The following is a 20,212-nucleotide window of genomic DNA, read 5'->3' as shown; positions in this document are numbered from 1 at the left end:
ATAATAGGCCTACTTACAAGACCAAGGACATGTGATCCTGCCCTTCCCATAGCCTATTTCACTCACTGGGCTGCAAGAATACCCAGTAAGTGTCAATATTCTAGGCTATTTCCTGAAACTGGCTATACTGATCAAGGCAGAGCTAAAACACCATCTTGTGTTTGACTGGGGTAATACACGTCTCAATGTCAAAATTGCACAAAACCAAAATAACAAGCAGCCTGAATCAAATCACTTTTAATAATAAAATAGCATCAAATGAAACACAAAATAGCATAGACAAAATATACACACATTGAGGACAGATGCATTGGAGACAACAAAAACTTGCGTGCTGGGTTTTTCTAGATGCACTCGCACGTTGTGTCCACCTTACAGGTAAGATTTTGCCTAATATAGAAAATTATCTGATGTTCAACTGAATGTGGGAAAATTGTTTTAATGCAAGACAATTGTGCTTTATTTTAATCTCCGCTGCATCAGCAAAGAACCACCAAATGTGATGGTATTAGATGCAGAGTCTGCCCAGGACTGACCAGTGACGTGAGTCACATAAACCTGGGCACCTTTGCGGAGGGTCGTCATGTATGTGCTAAGACTTCCGATGGAGGCAGAAGTTTTGACATCTGAACGTGACACAGAGACCCAGTAGCCATTAATAACCAGCCACAAGTTGGTTGCATTGCCGCCGCTTCCTCCGGACTGGCTAGAGAAATAAAATTGGTAGACGCCGGAGACAGGGGCTCGAAACACACCAGTTTGTTTGTTGAAGCCCGCACCCACATTAACAAGAACTTTGCTGAATCTGATGCGGTTCACCTTTCCCTTGAGGCTCCCCGGGTACGAAGCAAAGAAGTGAATGACTTGCTTTTTAACTGTCAGAAGAGAGAAATAGGCAGACATGAGACTCAATATATATCTATCTTGCCAATTTTCTTCCTCTAAAATAAACATTTAGGCCTACTCAGTAGCTTACTTTTCTTCTTCCTGGCCGCGCATCTGTAAGTAATCCTGTCTCTGCTCGTACAATATTGGTTACTGCTGCATCTTCCACACACAAGAGTGTTAACATCTAAGAAGAGAACACACCCAGAACAGTGATATAGAAATAGAGATCACCACAAGCAACAACAGACCAACAACCAACGGTAGGCCTGAGTGGATCTTACCTGTGCAGTAAGCCAGATGACACGCAGTCGGTCTGACGAGTCTGTAGACGTAATAGTTACCGCGGCAGGCTTTGACCTGGATAGGGTTGGATTGGAAAGCACAGCACTTTTTCTTCCAGTTCCCGCACATCTTTCGAGTGACGACGCCGTCGCGTATATTTGGGTGCGGTTGGGTGAGCCAGAGCGGTGAATGGGTGCCGCAATGGTTCTCCGGGATGCACTTCTCGGGCATCTGGATGCTCTTTCCCCGGTAGTAGAGGCGATACCAGCCCTGCCACCTCACCTGGCGATCACACTTAACGCTCTTGGTTGTGTAGTTGGTGGCCCTCCAGGCCTGGTCCAATATGCTGTAGCGGAAGCAAGGGTCATAGTTGGGGATGCCGTCACCTTCATCATCTTCATCCCCCTCATTCAGCCAAAGGTGCGGCGGAGAGAAAAGCTGAGGACGGCCACCTGTTGAGTGAACGATGAGGACGATCAGACACTGCGCTGCTGTTCTATGCATTCAAATAATACAACACGCCACCTTTACAGCCTGATAATGCATCATTAATATTACTGACTTTGTTTCAACGAGGTCACATTCTCATCGATGATCAGCATCTGTGAAAAGAACATAATATATTATCATACTGTAGGCTACAGTATATTGTTTATATTATGAAATATGAATTGTTTAATAGCTTTTACATTTTCGTAGCACGCCATGCTCGTAGGCTACTGAAATTGGAATGAATATGAATAATTGCATGGTTGTAAGGGACTTACTTGGTCTAAGGCCTTTTGTTTATGTTTTAATATGGCTTGTTCACGTCTCAGGCTCTCCATCTCCTGTGCAATCACACACCCACACCCAAATGCATGTTAAGAGGAGAACAGCCATCAAAACTACCTTTCTCTTTTTATTTACATAATTTACATAAATGGGCCAAAGAAAAATATGAATAATGTATGAAAATGTATGTCATTTTGTCAAAATTCCAAAATGTTACATTTTCACTCATATGCAAACATTCTATCGACCAATCACAGTTTTGAAGAGCAAAATTCTTGTCAGTGAAATGATTAAATGGGACATTTTCACATATCTTCAATTTACCTCCTGCAGTGTGGACAGTTGTTCCCATAATGGTTGATCATCTTTATTCCAAACTTCCATTTCATACTGGATAAAACAGCAAAACACTGGTTAGTTAATTCATAACCATAAGGATGAACTAAAATGTCCTTACAGAATTGTATTGATTCTGATGGCATGCAACTAAATATGATATGAACCAATTAAGTATGTGAGTTGTTGTATAAGAGAATCATTTGTCTGGACTCAGTGGTTCATTTTCAAAGCCTCTTCCATAATTAAGAATTGACCTGATCATGAAAAAGAAATAGAAAAGGACCTGCAAGCAGTATAAAAGCAATTTTTTAAGCAATGAAAAATTGTGCTGCCTATTACCACTTTATTCCTTGTTACTACATACATTAATAGATAGTTTGCATAGTGGATTCCTAGTGGGGAATGACTATCAGAGCAAGTCTTACTCACCGGGCCTTGACCACTCTGAGTGCTCACTATGCTGGCAAACAGCACTAGTAGCACTGACACATACACCACCAACATCTACAGCGAATGAAAAAAAGTAAATAGGCATATGTAATAATATTGTAATTTTGTACACACAATTCTTTGAATACCACTATTATTGTTTAACTATATATTTATAAGATACCTTTGTCTTATAAAAAGATAACTTACCATTACTTCTTAAACGGACCATGCAGCTAAAAAAAAAGAGCGTCGGGGGTTACAACATTTTATACTCGTGAACGAGGGGTGGGGATGGTACAGCGCACACAGCACTTGCTGGTCTGACTTTCACACCATCTTTCTCTCCTCGCGCCTTTCTGGGGGATGAGGCTCAGAGCATGAGTCTGGGTGTTACTTCTGTTACAACATGCCAACGTGGACACGACATTTTGCCACTGGCCATTCTGAAGATGTCCAGTAAGCATAAATTGCTTACTGTTGTTGCAAGTTGCCAAGACTTGCATTTTGTTCCCACTTTGAGAGTATAAAGTGCACCAAGTATTATAAAGTCTGCTGTGGTTAAACAGCTTTGGACTCCGCCATGTTTGAAAAAGACATTCATGGCCTGAGGCAGAGATGTACCATGGGGGAAAGCTGAAATGGTTTCTAATAGATGTTTGCAACAGAGCCTGCAACAGAAAATTACTAGAGGAAGACAATGATTTACTTAGATCATTTACATTTATCATGATTAATATACAGACCTACTCCCATGATGCCACAGCATCAAGGCTGTATCTAGGCTGTAATGAATATTGGGATGTTTTCTCACTATAAATACTGAACAAAAATGAAAATAAAGTCATCAGTATGTGTAAAAATGTAAAATGTATAATTTATGTTTGTTTTGACAACTGCAGGTGGCAGACTTATTTGTATGGAAACTACTACAGGCCTACTACATCTGGAGACCCTAAACTATTAACATGGAAGACCATGAAATACTTACATTTCCCAAGATAAAAACAAGCCTGTTCTTAACAAGAACATTACTTTATACAGTATATCAAAGAATAGTGAAAGTAAAGGTGATTAACAGACACAACCCTCACAAATGCAAAGCATGGTTGAGCCCTACTGAATAAAGGATTTGCATGTTGCAGCAGACTTTGCAACCCATTGAAGCCCTGATTTGATTTCCTATACAGTGTGCATGGAGTTGCATCATTATTGGAGTTGAACTCAAAGGTTTATAACTACTTCAGATAGCAGTGAAGATGGCCATGTGATTCTCTAGCAACTTTGTAAATGCATTTCTACTTCCCATTTCTCTGAGCAAAAAAGATCTCCGATGCTTTTGCAATTAAGCAAAGTTCCTCAATTTCATCACATATTTAAGTCCATATTCAATTATTTGTTGACATCATTGTGCATCCTCATTTTTGGTAAGCTATTTGTTGAAAGTTTTGCAGTAGTAAAACACATAAGATTTATAAGATGGATTCAGTGTTTAATGTTTATTGTCGCTGTTATAAGTTGCTTTGGATAAAAGTGTCTGCTGAGTAAATCTTATAAGATGTCACTCGTCAGGACCAATGAGGGAACTGGGAGTGGTCGAAGGAAATCGTGAAGCTTCCGCGCGCTGTTGGAAATAACAATTGATTATAGAACCCCTGTTAACTTAATGATTCTGACCCTGCTAGATATGGAGAAGTTTCAGTCAAAGTAATATTACTATCCATAGTAGGCCGATGTGGGCCTACCCACGATACTGTTACAAGAATGCCTTCTAGCTATTTAATTAGACGCATCTTCCCCAAGAATAGTGTGCGAGCCCCTCCTCGGCCGACTAATTCGGGAGGCGCCATTTACTGAGTAATGATCCTAGTGTGAAAGTTGGTCAGAGGCTATAGTGCTGGCCTGGACCACTATACTCATCTGGACAGAACATCTTACCGAAGCTACAGAGGGTTCAGGGTGTGCTAAGGTTAGCTGTCTAATTCCAGACAGGGATATCTAAAGAAATTCTAGAAAACTATGCAGGTCAAAGCATAACAATTTATTTGTCAGATACAAGCTATTCACCCAATACATTATAGAAGGTACATCTAAATGAATAATGTGAAAGTTACGAAAACAGGTTAAAGGAACATTTAGGAAACCATATGAAGCAATCAGAGAATGAACATACCAGCTTAGAGGATGATGACTACACACCTTAGTGGTGCGGGAGATTCTGACTACAGAATGGCTCCTAGAATGCTCTGTGAACCTCACTTAAATAGGCTACCTAGTTTGTGGTTGGTTACATTGATATGGATCACATGATTGGAGGTCAGTTGATTTGGGATCACATGATTGGAGGTCAGCTGATTTGGGATCACATGGTTGGAGGGCATCTGATTTGAGAGTACTTTGATGAGACTTGAGACCATTGTTGTAGTGAGAGTGCATTAATCAAGACATGACAATGTACACATTAATTACATTTCCTGCTTCCTAGTTAGTTTCTCCTGTGAAAAAGGCAAAGGTTAGAGATATAATCAAAAGTTGTTGTAGCAGCAATATGTGACAATGGGCCCACCATGAGGTCATACCATCATGTGGTAGGGTAATTAATCAACAGTTCACATGATCAGGAGTTTGATCAGTATAGAAACATTAGGACTCCTTACAATCTAAACATCTCTCTCTCTCTCTCTCTCTCTCTCTCTCTCACACACACACACACACCAGTGTTGGGAGTAATGCATTAAAAAAGTAATGTAATTACAGTAATGCATTGCTTTTTGCTGTAATGCAGTAATGTAAGGCATTACCAATACAATTTCAGTAATATTTTACTCGGTACAATTCTCAGTAACTGAAGTTACTTTGCTTTTTAATCCAAAATTGAGAAATGCTCAATTGGCACCAGAGAAGGTTATCCAAGAATTAAAAAAGTCATCTATGCTGGTCCTGGAATTTGATTGCCTTGTTTAGATGACTGTAGAAAGGGAATCTGAGTTATCTCTGCCATTCATGCAACAGATCTAACATGGTTAGGCTATACTTCTCATTTCAAGCAGTGAGAATAACTAAAATGTTGCTTTTACAGACAAAGATCGTGAGTGACCTTTGGCCTTTGGGGCCTACAATACATCGTCCCATGAGCCATAACTGCAACCATTATATTGTTCTTTTGTTAGCCTTAAACCTAGCTCAGTCATTATGCCATACCACATCACCTCCTGCCGTGTAATGAGCTGCATTGAACACATGAAGATCTATTGAGAACACCAAATCCATATTTCCTGTTATTTTGGTGAAAGTAATGTAAATGTAATGCCTTACAATTTAAAGACAGTAATATTGTAATGTAACAAATTACTTTGAGATGACAGTAACAAGTAATAAATAATGCATTACGCTTTTGAAGTAACTTGCCCAACACTGACACACACACACACACATGGGCGGATTATAAACTTTCGGGCCCCTGGGCCCAGATGTATTAAGGGCCCCCACTAATTGTCGTATATGTGGGAGGGGGGGTTTGGGGGTCCCTCCCCCAGAACATTTTTAATTTGTTTGATGTGATTTCTTAGCCTGGCTAACGTCAGACCTCATCTCATTAAGATGGGGTCTGGGAACTAGACATTCATTTTCTCGTATTTGAAACGTGGTTTACGAATGCCCAGAGCCGTTGATTGGGCGCTACGAATGTCTATCAAATGCGTCTGTACATAGCTCATAACGGCTTCGGTGTGTCGTCATCGTCTTGCTGCCCTCCCTCCATTCTGTGATTGGTTCCTTCGTTGAGGTGAAAACGAAGTCCATAGAATCCAGGCTGCCTAGCAGCGTGAATAAAATTGCGCGCGTAAGGCAGCATGGGAAAACCCAGGCTAGTGATTTCCTGTATTCTGGTGCATTTTGGGGATGGCCAATACTAAATTCAATCAGATTCATAGCCTACATACTGATTTGTTGATATTGAGGCAATGATTCCATGCAAAGGCTTGGGCTTCAGGGCCCCCTGACCCTTTGGGCCCCTGGGCCTGGGCCCGGTAGGCCCATGCAGTAATCCATCCCTGCACACACACACACACACAGAGCGAGAGAGAGTGGGGGAGAGAGAGAGAGAGATCATAAACTCACAGATGATTTTTGTTACCAGTGAAGATGGCCACCTTATGTTGAATCAACTGAGTGCAGAAAGATGGAATGCATTGTTATTCCCCATTTCTATGAGTAGAACAAACTATTTCTGTTGCTTGTGAGATTTAAAGGTACAACCTGTGATTCTAATACTTTTAGTGAAATTGACTAACGAGTTGCTTCGCACAGTCTTCTAGCTGTTTGTTCAGTAGCCTATTTGTGTTCATCCACTTGGTGTTCTGTTCACACAGCCCTAGCTCATAAAAACATAATGGTTTCGACCGGGCTATAACACCGGTTTAACACAGTGCTTCAGAATCCTGGCAGGGTGTCATTTGATTAGCTGTTGGCGTCAGATGTTAACAGATTGATACAGAAACAGTGGGGATTGGGCCTCTTCTCGATCATGGTCCAAGTGCAATCCTAAAGCGGCTTTTGAAAATGTCAAGCGTTGAAACTCATCACACTAAGCTAACGTTTGTTTGTTTTTTTGCTTGCCTTGGTATCAACTGTGGCCCCAAAACCACACTCCCTGCCTTTCTGTATTACGCACGTACAGAGAGAGGGGGGGGAGAAAGGGTGTGTGTGTGTGTGTGTGTGTGATAGAGAGAGAGAGAGAGAGAGAAAATGTGTGTGTGTGTGTGTGTGTGTGAGAGAGAGAGAGAGTGTGTGTGTGTGTGTGTGTGTGTGTGTGTGTGTATGTGTGTGTGTGTGTGTGAGAGAGAGAGAGAGAGAGAGAGAGAGAGAGAGAGAGAGAGATCCTTACTCTCATAAACACATTCACACAGTTATACACACACTCTCCAGACAGCTTTTTATGACATATGTTTGAGATGTGGCAACAATGAAACAGCAGTTTTTAGCTAGCTCTTCACAGATCACCACCACATGGATATAACAACACAAAAAGCTATTGAAAAGCCTCAAAAACATTTTTATTTATAAATCTGCAGTGGGCGGAGACCTCGCTCCGGCAGTTCCGAGGTTGCTTACAATCGCTGCAGGAGCGACTGTGCAGAGAAAATTGTGTTTTTGAAAAATTACTCTCTCAAGTGGATGTGACATGGCGTGTCACTCCGCAGATTAATAAGAGATTACTCTCTCCAGATGGTTCTATGATTTCACTCCGTAGAAGAGCATCTGCAATAATACAGAATCGCCACAAGGTGGTAGCATTTTAATTGACAGACAAAATACGACAGGATTGCCCAGGCAGGTATGATACTCTCATTCTAGGGGGCTCTGACTTACATGTAAAGGGCTAAACAAAACATATAATTAATGTAATGTCACCCAAATGTTAAATGTATTCCATCACCAAATATAGGACAGGTGACAAGCACTACATATTGGCCACATGACAAACATTATAGTACCGGTTGAGGCAATAAGACAAGGTTGGCATAGATGGCAAAAGAGGTCAACATTTATACTTCTGACTTCTTTACTCGTCAGACTGGATGGAACAGGGTGGAGCTGTAGGCACAGATTTGTTGTTTGTTCTAAGAGTGGCTAGTATCTGCCCTGTGGCCCTGCTGAAACTAATTAAAGATTTAGATCCATCTACTTAGCTCAAATTGATTTGACAGGAAATAAGCTGACACATTTACAGATATAAATTAATACCAATTATAGAAGGAGATAAGTTCCATGTTTATAATGAAGGGCTACCCCACAAGAACACCAGATTTATTTTGGGGTGTTATTTTGGGTGTCCACAAAAATCAATCAATCAGTCAAACCCTATGCCCCATTTACCAGCATCCTCTAAATGAATGAATATAAATGTTCATTTCAAACAATTTACTCTGGTGGAAGCAGCCCATCTGTGTGTGACATGCCTGCATTCCCCTCAGAGTTCAACCCATGGAGCTGCACCTGTACCCTATGGACCGCACAACTGCTCATGAACATGTGTGTGTGTGTGTGTGTGTGTGTGTGTGTGTGTCTGTGTGTGTGTCTGTGTGTGTGTGTGTGTTTGTGTGTGTGCGCATATCATGACACAGTGACTTGATAAATATAGGAGAGCACAACAGAGTGAGTGAGACAGACTAATGCCAGAGAGACAGACTGGTATTCCCTGGCATGCACAGAAAGACAGGAACAGACGCCACTCTCGGGTCTGTATACAACAAGAGGCACTGTTTAGCAAATTACTTCATCTCATTAGGCACCTGGACCATTCACCAGCCTTACGTTAGACCCAAGCACACTCACTGCACTCTCAGAGAGACACTGTGCGCAGCCATACAAGGCCGGGTCCTTCGAGGGCAGGTGTGAAACACTACCCAGCGGCCGATTGTAAAGTGAGTAGGCCAGCTTTCATGTGGAGATGTCTTCCACAGACGATGTCACGGGCCTGGTCATCAGAGAGAGGCACGTGGCGTGTGCAGACACCCAAGCCTGGTCAGTCGTGCAGTAAACATACTGTACATGCACAGAGCTATAGCCTTCCCGCGTATGACATGCCTTACCAAGCTCAGTAAGTCACTATTTTTAGGTCACCCATATACAGCACGAGAGCATAGTCTTTAGGTAAACAAGACTTTAGATAAACATAAAAATATGGCTGGTTTTTAATAAATCTTTACACTCCTAATACAAGGTTTTGAGTTATGTATGTAATTTCAACTGTATATACATACAGATATAAAACCTGGCTATCTACCGTATATACAGTACATATATAAAACCTGGCTTTCTATATACAGATATAAAACCTGGCTATCTGATAAAGCCTGTAAAATGTGTTGAACAGTCAAAGGTGCCAGGCTGGTTACGAAACAGTCTGCAAAGAGGAAGTAATAGTTTTTGACACGTTTCAGTGGCTCAGCTGATAAAAGTGCAAGTGAGAAGCAGGGTAATATTCTACCAGCACATTTGCCGTTCGTTTTGAAAACAAGTGTGCTGTTATACAACCTGTTTACAACCCAGAGTACATAGAGACAGAGGCAGGACATTGTATCAGAGCCGAGGGAATGAGCCACAGCACCTAGTGGGCACTGATAAACTGTATAGGTTTTTCCATTCACTTGGGTCAAAGCCACACAAACACAAACGTGCACACTTACACACAGAGGCCACTGTGACCCTCTTGGTGTTTACTTCGTGTCACGGTGGCCTCTGCCTCACTGGGCTCACAACCAATACTAAATTACCCAGTCTGCACCTGTTCTGCAGCCTTCGCACCTGCACCCCCAAGTCTCCAAGGATACCCCCGTATCCCAGTATGGGGATGGTGACTAATAGTCAGTGTACTAAAATAGGGCAGTAACACAGGGCCTAATGACTAAGCTCAGCAGGGGACTTCACTCAGGGAAAACTAGGAGCGAAGTCAAACCCTACCAATCCTGGCAGATTATTTATATGAATAGATATTCAAAGTTGATGTTTCTTTACACAGTGCATCATATCTGATATTATTTTGTATGCTACCATATACAGTCCAGACCACGTCACACTTGTTTTTAAAATACCAGACAAATAACTCAGATTCACTTGGAAATAGTTTATTTACACATAATCTTCACTCTTCTTTTCATTTAAAATGGAAAATAGATTCACTTTTGAACAAAAATAAGTACATTGATTTTAAAAGCAACGTTTACTTTATGACACACACAAAAGAGAGTTCATACTCTCGACATGCCTGGTCCATACTCACAACAGTGACGTTTAGGCTCTCTAGGAGAAGGCACATGGAGGAGAAAGAGATCAAAGGCCTTTGTATTGGACCCATGAGATCTACTTGCACTCTTTACAACACAGCTTATGGCTTTTAACGGAAACAGTGACGACACAAACCCCCACTAAACATGAGGTAGTTCAAGCAGAAAAGCTACAGGTTCTCTGCTAGTCTTTTTAACCTGGTCTACAAAAGCAGGCTGGCATGCTACAGTTATGTGTGACAAAGACTTGATATCCATTGTCTATCAAATCCAATCCACAGCAATAGTGTTACAAAAGAACAAATAACATTTGTTTAACATCGCGTTTTTAAAAATGCAGGAGTTTGGAAAGACACTTCCCAAAGTAGTTACACTTTAAATGGCTCTGAAGGTAAACACGACTACACTGACCAATGAGGAGACAGAGGAGATAATACAATTCAGGGGTGATAAGACAAGACAGGACCTGGTGTTGACAAGAAGGCATTCTGCTTTCACATTCACTTGAATCTTACCTATCGCTATACTGTAGAGGTCAATGTGTTAGCAACTGAAGTGGGTATACTCTTAAAACGAATGTGTTGAAAACAACACAACTTGCATTGTTTTTAACACATCTTTTGTGTCCAGATAGACAACACAGTTTGCATTGTTTCCAACACATTCATTTTAAGAGTGGAGGAGAGAGGAGGAAGAGGCAAGCATTGCTTTGGGCATTGTTACCAAATATGGTTTCAGAAATATGGCAGAGGCGATGGCCAAATCTCTTGACCGAGGTACCGTAGAACTCAAAGGGAAAGGGGCACCAGGTTTTAGCTAACTTAGGCCATCCACCACTGGTTTGTTTTTCATCCAACAGAAAACTGGTTCTTCAACTGGTTTCTTTTAGAATTCTTTGAACCTTGGTACTATTAAGTAAACCATTTTGCATTTCCATCAATTTTGGATAGAGCCATGTTTGCATCATCAACAGAAGGTGTTGTGTGCAACTATTTTCTGGTGACAGCTCTGAACCAACTTTTCAGGTTCCGAACTGATTTAGTTTAGGTGGAAATGATTGATCACCATCTGAAGCATGAACCAAGATCGGAGATGGTTTTCTGTTGGTGGAAAACGCCCCGTAAACTTTGTGATAGATGCAGAGATAACTCTCTTTTTGTTTGGAGTGTTTTGCCTTTCGACAATTGGGAAAAAATATAGGACTCATGAAAATCACCCATTGCAATAGTGTAGATGCTTTTGGCCATGGACTGGATGAAATGCACTTCAATCTCTGAACATGAACAATCTCTGAACACGTTCCTTTGATCACTTCAATGGGGATACTTTCTCTTTTCCTTTCTTTTCATGTTTCTCCCTTTTTTTCTGCCATGCCACGACACCAACCACGAGATGTTTCCATCTCTAATTCCACAAAGCCTGTGGACAGGAACACCTCCGTTTTTTTCATTTGGTTTCTGACCACATGCAAAATTACATGGGAAGATGAAACGGTGCTGAGCCAGCATGAGAACACTTGAAACGCAGATCAGTCAGGCATTAAAAACATGCTGAGCTGTCTGTGCAAACTCTCCATCCTTTTTGTTTTAATGGCAATTCCACAGCCTTCTCACCTGCTTTTAGGCCATATTAGCCTTTAGCCTCCATTGGCTAAGAAAAGATTCACTTTTTAACTCAAGTGCTTTTCCAAAGTCACGTCAGCTTTTTGGCTTGGTTTCACCTGTCTTACCGAATTAGTCTCTATAAGGGAATTCTTATCACTATGAGCTATCCTTCAGAATCCCAAACTAACTCCAATCAGGTGGACTGTGTTAATATCGAAGTTCTGCTGTGCTTTTATGAGTTGAGTTAAATGTCAACATGACATGAGTCCCTGGTCTTTCATCTCTACTAAAGCAATACTAAGAGGGTTATTTAGTAGAACTGTACTTTCAGGCTGGGAGAATGAAACGTCATTACGTGATTGGTGGGCCAGACGGTAGTGTCAACAGTGTAAGTAAGTAGCTGTTACTACTCAACAGCTTTTGGAGGCATCTTAAGCTTAAAGGAGGGATAAACCCATGACGATCACACCCAAACAGAGCAATGTCCTTAAGTCCGTTTCCCAAAACCTATCCATCTGGACTGGACACTGGCCTAGGCCATAGCAGGATCCCCTGCAAGCAAATCAGCAGCGCTGCTGGACCTTCTTTCATCTCTCATTTAGACAGCCGAAACACAGCCAGGTCCAGAGGCTCTCTGGTGGGAACACACCAGTCGTCGGCCATTTGGCTGACTTTGTAGTTGCGCTTGGCCGTCTTGTTGTACACGGGCAGTCTCTCCACAGAGTCAGTGGACAAAGCCTGCACAGGGGAGAAACCATGGGAAATAAAATATACTGTAGGTTTGAAATGCAATCTAAATTACTGAAAATGTCACACTTGCGATGTAAATGGCATCTAAAAAAAACCTCAAAACTAGTCATCTTTTTCTTTTTGGCAAGTGACACCATGATACAACTATCAATTATGTGTGAATGTTCTCATAAAGTGCCTGAATTAATGGATCTGCTACCTTCAGGTGAATGATGGCATCAGTCCCATGACCCTCCATTGAGTACAGCTGGAGGTCTCCCTGGAAGTACTGGGCATAGAGGCGGGAGATGGGCAGACCGTAGCCAAAGCCAGCCTGCAAATGCCAGTACAAGGAAAGAGTGAATGCTAAGGACTGCTTGCAGCCAGGACATTGAGTTCTGACCAGAGGATTTGTACTGGCAAAAAAAATGTAGCCTACTACATTTCTCTTCATTTTAATGTATTTAAATTCATTTACAAATATTTGTTTTTCATTTGGTCAAGTGTTGCTTTTATGGCTTAATAAAAAGCTTAATTACACTGTATGGTGTAATGGAATAAACATTATGGTATGTTATGATTTTTGGTTGACTCTATAGGTGACCGAAAGTGAGGCGGTTTTTACCAGAGGAGGCCGGTCGTGTTGGCCAATATGTGGAGCGGGAGCAGTGGAATACATGTAGCTGAAGAGTTTCTCCATCTTCCTGAAGGGGACTCCACCACCCCTGTCGCTCACCTGAGAAAGACAGGGGAGATAGAGAGTGACAGATAGAGAGAGAGAGAGAGAGAGAGAGAGAGAGAGAGAGAGAGAGAGAGAGAGAGAGAGAGAGAGAGAGAGAGAGAGAGAGAGAGAGAGAGAGAGAGAGAGAGAGAGAGAGAGAGAGAGAGAGAGAGAGAGAGATAGATAACTAACTTCTCCCAGTTACTGTGGTAACAACCTGCTGTTACTGACATTTAGTCAGGTGGGCGGTGATGGTTGGCATGGAGCCAAAGGCAGCCCACCGGTCAGGGGCAAGGCGGACTTTCCATTATGCATGTTCTCAGGGTAACGGCACAACAAGGCCACCCTGTGCTGTTCTTTTGTATTAGATCCACCCAGCAGGTGCCCTGTACTGTCCCGCTGATAGAGCCCCGCAGCAGCCCAACAGCTCCAGTTTCACTCAGATAGGGTTCATTGGCTTGCCACAAAGCCTCAATGCTGCTGAATTGGGCTAATCTTACCTAAGACTATCAGCTGGAGTCAAATTGGATAAATCGCCAAAATTAATGAAGCTTACATAATCATATTATAAGATTCTGACGGAAAAGACAGCAGTAGCGACAAAGCCACGGAAGCATGGATTTGAATGGCTATTGTGTTCTATGGATGCTCACATGCAGTCATGCAGAATATGTCCTCTCCTTTGCAGCAAACTTAAAATGTAAAAATAAATGATTGACACAACCGCGTGGTTTATAACTTCTCTGTTTAGCAGGTGTTCCTTTAAATTATGTTCACCTATGGCGACATAAAAGTTTTACTGCTTCCCTTCAGATCATTTGAAAAAAAAAAAAAGACTCACCTTAATAGACAAGTCTTCCCCTCCTATTGCCACCATGACTTCAACAGGTGGTAGGGTGCTGTTACTGTGATTTTCAATGGTGGCCCTCATAGCATTCTACAGGGCAAAAGCAAAGAACACGCTGCATTATACTAGTTTTTGTGCAGTCTTCCCACATAGTTTACTGCAGTCATGAACACTGTGTGTCTTCAGATCAAACTTACCTTGAACAGCTCAAAAAGCATATGATAGAGATGGGAAGGCACATAGACCATATTGATGGGCTGCCCCCTGCTTTTAGCTGTAAGGGGCAACAAAAAAACACCCTTTCAGTTAGCAATAATACAACACTCATTATCTGACTTGTTTAACGTTTTTTGAGTCATCTTAACTCAAGAGCTCTGGGAATTCAAACACTGCTGTTCTTCAGGGCCCGCAGTGTAAATATTGGCTAAGCAGGTGAAAGAAACTCCCTCATTGCTTCTGCTTGAGAGGGTCAGCTCATCATGGAAGCATTACATAAATGTATACAAACAAACCCTCCAAATCCCATGTAATAATGTGATGGGCATAATGTTAACTGTATAAATGGACTGTCTGACTCAGTTCCAGTGATTCCGCCTCATTTGGTCTGTGCAAAACAGTACAATTAAAAAAGAGGAATTCACTCACTGTTCAGTTCATTCAAGAGCAGATCAGGTGAGATGAGGTAATACTGTTCACACAGCCCCTTGGCATTTTCATAAGCGTCTGTGAGAAGAAAAAGGCTTATTGTTTATCACTTTCAAAAATTCTCACCTGTTCTTCTAGTAACAACAGCTTAGCATCTTAAATTCTTGGTAGGTTATAGAAGCTAGCATAGAAGCTAGTCAGCAACAAATAAACTGACTATGAATGAGCATGAAGTAACTCTTTTTTTACACTCTTTTCCCTGAAATTCTGACAAACAGGCAACTCAATTACATCTCCGGGAGAGACATTAGACAGGTTAGAAGGACAGATTCATACCTCTGACAATCTCGGTCACATTGCAGTGAGGGTCAATACTCCCTATTGCACTAGCGTGAACTGGTTTCATTTCTCCATCAAAGACAAGAGCTGCAGGAGCAAATCATTGGTTTTTAGCAAAACTCCAAACACCAAACAAGGGTAAATATCTGGTGACTATAAGGAGGAGAACTCACTGTGCTGATTAATGAGCATTCTGATGGATATTCGGCTCATGTACAGGCGGTCCAGGAAATACTGGATATTCTGGCTGGTGACTGGATCCTCACCGAAGGCTTCCTTGTACTCGATGACACCTTGAGCCATGGTGGGCACAACATCATTGTGCCTGTTCCTGATATTCACCAGTGTGGTCACAAACCTAGGACAGAAGTCAGTGATGTTACACATCATGCTTCTAAGAATGCAAAGATAACATCACTTAATAATGCAGAAACGCAAAGATAACATCACAAAAGTAAGTTCTATCTAACTTCGCGCAAAATTATCAACTGGGACACAATCAGGAAAACTCACTCTGCCAAAACACTGTGGTCATCTGGCGACTTTTCCAGGAAGTCTAAAATATCCATCAAGCTTTGAATATACCTGAAATGGTTAATGAGCAGAATCACTAAGTAAGCATGCATAATGGAAACAATGTCAGAAAGTTGCTCTTCACATAAAATTGTTGGAACATCTTTTCTTGTTCAGAACAAAAAGCAGACACACACTCTCTCTAAAAGGTGGTCATAAAAACTCAACCCGCCTGTTCCATGAACTGATAATGTGTGTGCGTGCAGTATGACGTGGGACATGTTGTTCCCTCGACAGTGGCTTTCTGACTCCTCCACGATTATCTCTCCAGCTTCATGTTTATGCCTCATTATGACTCACTCTAAAGGGTAACGGTGCAGACCAAACAGCACTATTCACTCTGTTCTCTCCAGGAGTAGGCCTACTCTACATAACGGTGGTCATGGCCATCAGCTACTGAATTCAATGGAATTTAAAGTTGATATTCAAAATATATTTATTATGATAAAATAGGCTATTCTTAGACTTTACTGTAAAGAAACCACTAGACAGTCTATGCGAGGAGAAGGTTAGATTACATGTTACATGAAGTCATAAACAAGTATTTTAACAAAGGGAAGACTGGGGTCGTCAAGACAAGGAGCCAGGTGCTAGAATTTAGGACAAAGTTCACTACCACTGGCCCCTCGTGTAATGTGGTTAGACGTAATCAGCATTGTTAGGATTGCTATTTAAGCACACAGACAAACAACAGATGATTTCACGTACCAACTTTGGACAATTTGCACTGACGGGGTCGTAAGCAACCGGTCGGGAAGAAGATTGATTTCTTTCATGATGTTGGAGAGCCGCACGGGCAACTCCTGCCTAAGGAATACGAACGATGTTTTCTCACATGCATTAGAAGAACCTGCAAATGGCAAAGATAATATGATTAGGGTAGTAGGCGCTAATGAACGCGATTGTTACATTTTAGCTGTAGCCTAACACCAAGCTGACTGATAGGCTATTAATATCGCTATGGTCTTCTTAAAAAAGAAAAATGCAAATAACTGGCCAATGTGGTAGCCTAGTTAAAATGCACATTAGGTCTACTGGCATTAATTTGCAAAAATGTTTTAGCGCAGTAAGTTAAGTTATCAGTCTTGGCGCTGATTGCTTGGCGCGGTTCAACAACACTGCATGACGCAATACCCTGGGAGTGTTAAAAGTATCCTCCATAAAATTGAATGATCGGAAATCTGATAATCCGGACATTCAATTTGACAACTACAGTCTAATGCATAGACTAACTCATTATAGAGCTTTAATCTGATTCAAAATGCACACTGAATCTATTAGCCTTCCTACATATTGGCGTAGTCTATAATGTGTCATCGCATTTGGACTGAATGGACCACAGGGCTACGTGATCAATAGGTCTTCCAAACGATACGTAGGACTTTCAATTCAGACGTTTATTAACATTCAGTAGGCTACTGTACTCACCAAAGTCGATGAACTGTTTCATTGAAATTGGAGATGGCGAAAATTTTGAGAAATGTTCAATGTGTTTAGGCACATTTGCCAAAGCTGCATTCTTCATGACGAATCTAACGAACTTCATTGTCAAAACTGTATCGTTAATTAGCCTACTTTTCAAAACAAAATCTACAAGACAGTTCTTTGTTAGATAGGCAGGCAGGCAAGCTTACTGCCGCAGTCGAATCAAAACAGTCATTGCAATGTATTGATTGTTCCTCAGAGGGACATGTGTTTGCTCAAAGCCCAACCCACCAATTCCCACATTAACCAATAGGATGACACAGTAGACGTCTGAGAAAATAGGGATCTGATAGGTGAGACTATTTACTTTGCGATCACGTGACCATTTAATTGCGCATAAACAAAGTAATTAATTGGCCCAATGCAATTGATTGAAGTTTACAACGGATAAACTGTACGCAATTGGAAGGCAAAATGTGCCAAATACACCTAATTCCGAAGTGAATGTTCACATTTTGCCTATGATATCTGAATGAAAGGTGTAGGCCTAGTCACACCCATTTTATTTTACAAGAATGTTGCCTTCATAATTGAAAGACTGATGTACAGGCAGTACATTGCCCAAAGCAGATGTTAGGATATCCATTGTATCCAGGCTTGGAATTTCACCATTCTGGGGGCAAGGCCACTTGGCCTTCAGTTGGGCATATTTGGTGGGGGGCACAAAGGCCACATGTCAGGGCACCAAGGCCAAAGTTAACTATACAGTAGTAGGCTATAAAAATGATCAAAGTTGTATTTAGCCTATTCACTGCAGTAGACCTGCATCACTGTATGAAACATTACACAAACATGAAACATGACATATTACATATAACTGTAAATCATCTGATCATCTAATAAAAACAGATATCTAGGCTATATATAAAATTTATTTTATATTTGGCCTGCTATGAAATCATGTATTGAACAATTTAAATGTAGCACAGCTCAGCTTTAGAAACTCAAATAGCCTAGATGCATGCTTAGCATTTTTTGATCATTAAGGCTACTTTCACAAACTCTTAGTCAGCTGTCCTCTGATTTATCAATATCTAGGCGATATTTGTAACATTTATTTTGTATTTGGCCAGTTATGAAATCATGTGGAACAATTTAAACACATTGTAAAATTTAAAGCCCAAATTTGGAGACATCCATGCATGTCGAAATTTACTGCAAATTCAACTGGATTACTCTGAAACGGCTAACTGTACAGGGGACTGCTTTACACCTTTGTGTTCGGTAAGGTCTGCTGTTTATTCTGATATATGGTTTGTCATGTGTTAAAAGAAGGGTTCGTGAAGTATTCCACCGAGATGAACGGGTAGGGAGATCATGGATGCAAAACCTTCAGTAGAATGTATGATTAAATTGAATTATATTATTTACTTTTCTCGCGAACCGTTCAACACAGCAATTATCGGCTAACATCGTTTAAAAGCTGAGCTCTTTAAAAGTTCTTTCATGTGATACTTGTGATGTCTGTGTGATGAATAGGCTACTTCGCGAGTAGTTCAACTGAGAAGAATGGGTGAATTTGGATGCACTTTCTTGCGCTGTCACTTTCTCCACTGCGTAAAAGACTAAATTAATTTGCGCTGTGAATGCTAAGATTATTTTGACAGTCCACAGGCTAAATAAAAATCGCTATCAGTAGGACACAAAGCAGAATATTGAAAGAAGGGGGCACCAAGGCCACCGTGGCCTGTAAACCTATGATTTTCAAAGGGGCTCACGGCCAACGCAAGGGGCTACGACGGCCATGGCCGTCAGGGCCGCCGTGAAATTCCTACCCTGATTGTTTCTGTTGATAGATTCAGTTAATTAAAAAATGAAAATCATTGTCAGTTTCAGGTCAGTTATTAACAGCAGGAGCCATTTCTGTTCTCAGCTCTGCCTATGCCATCATGTTCTGCCATGATTATTATGTAGCCATTTTGTCCTGCAAGGACAGTGTTTTCTCCTGAAGTGACCCCACAGTATTGAATAGCCTAATTCCATCATTGGACACACTGTGTTCCTCTGTGAATCTGATGGAGCATGTCCAGTCTTACATAACCCAGGGTTATCTTGACAACAGCCTGGTCAACCATGCATATTTTATATCCTCCACCCAATTAGAAATCAACAAATAGTCAAACATTCATATCTCATCCAACACCAGTTTTACATGGAAAGCAGTTTTGTATTGCAAGTAGGCCTGTATAATATTTACAACGGGTGAAGATAAATAACCCCACTGACAATGACTGAAAAGCCAAAAAAGAAATACAAATACCCTCCATGGAAGCCCACCTTGGTATGGACTATGACACACAGGTATTGGATGTTTGTGTCTTGTGTGTATTGTGCTATATCTCCAATGAGGAGAAGCAGACAAAGTAATTCGTCATTCTGTCCTGACACAAAGTAATATTGACATTGGTTGTCAATAAAGGGCTGTTTGTCTTTGTAAGTCACTGCCATCATGTGGCAAACAGTGGTCAACAAAACCAGACCTTCTCTGTGCATGAAAACTGGTACCACATTTGCATGTAGATTTACACTGATGCACACTTCATTCAATCATTTTTTATTTGAATGACAGATCTCTGCACCAGCCTCATCACAGCGACAGAAGACCAAACAATGCAAAATTGTGGTTTTCTATTTGCATTTAATGGCTTTAAAGCCCACTATAGTTTAACAATGCTGGTACATTTCCACCCCCAGAGTATCTACCCACACCACCCCCACCCTCGATAATCACCATCCCCAACCTGTGAACTGCCCTGGTTGTTATGTCACA

General features: G+C 41.2%; 2 protein-coding genes across 2 annotated transcripts; both read right to left on the bottom strand.

Annotated features, from left to right (window-relative positions):
* Positions 1-315: 315 nt before the first annotated feature.
* LOC125287924 lies at positions 316-1,674 on the bottom strand. The gene is made up of 3 exons (XM_048234008.1): positions 1,170-1,674; positions 977-1,072; positions 316-875 (listed from the first exon to the last, which is right to left on the bottom strand). The coding sequence occupies exons 1-3, from the start codon at positions 1,672-1,674 to the stop codon at positions 460-462; spliced, it is 1,017 nt and encodes a 338-aa protein (XP_048089965.1). The 3' UTR covers positions 316-459.
* An 8,650-nt stretch (positions 1,675-10,324) lies between these two features.
* pdk2a (pyruvate dehydrogenase kinase 2a) lies at positions 10,325-17,605 on the bottom strand. Its single transcript, XM_048233647.1, has 11 exons — positions 17,386-17,605; positions 16,666-16,807; positions 15,898-15,969; positions 15,558-15,742; positions 15,382-15,471; positions 15,046-15,123; positions 14,598-14,674; positions 14,395-14,490; positions 13,458-13,568; positions 13,053-13,166; positions 10,325-12,841 (listed from the first exon to the last, which is right to left on the bottom strand). The coding sequence occupies exons 1-11, from the start codon at positions 17,501-17,503 to the stop codon at positions 12,698-12,700; spliced, it is 1,227 nt and encodes a 408-aa protein (XP_048089604.1). The 5' UTR covers positions 17,504-17,605; the 3' UTR covers positions 10,325-12,697.
* Between the last annotated feature and the right edge of the window lie 2,607 nt (positions 17,606-20,212).

The sequence above is a fragment of the Alosa alosa genome, chromosome 22, assembly GCF_017589495.1.
Source record: "Alosa alosa isolate M-15738 ecotype Scorff River chromosome 22, AALO_Geno_1.1, whole genome shotgun sequence".
In the NCBI taxonomy this organism is placed as follows: Eukaryota; Metazoa; Chordata; class Actinopteri; order Clupeiformes; family Clupeidae; genus Alosa; species Alosa alosa.
The sequence above is the reverse complement of the archived record's forward strand: the minus strand, read 5'-3'. Positions and strand labels throughout refer to the sequence as shown.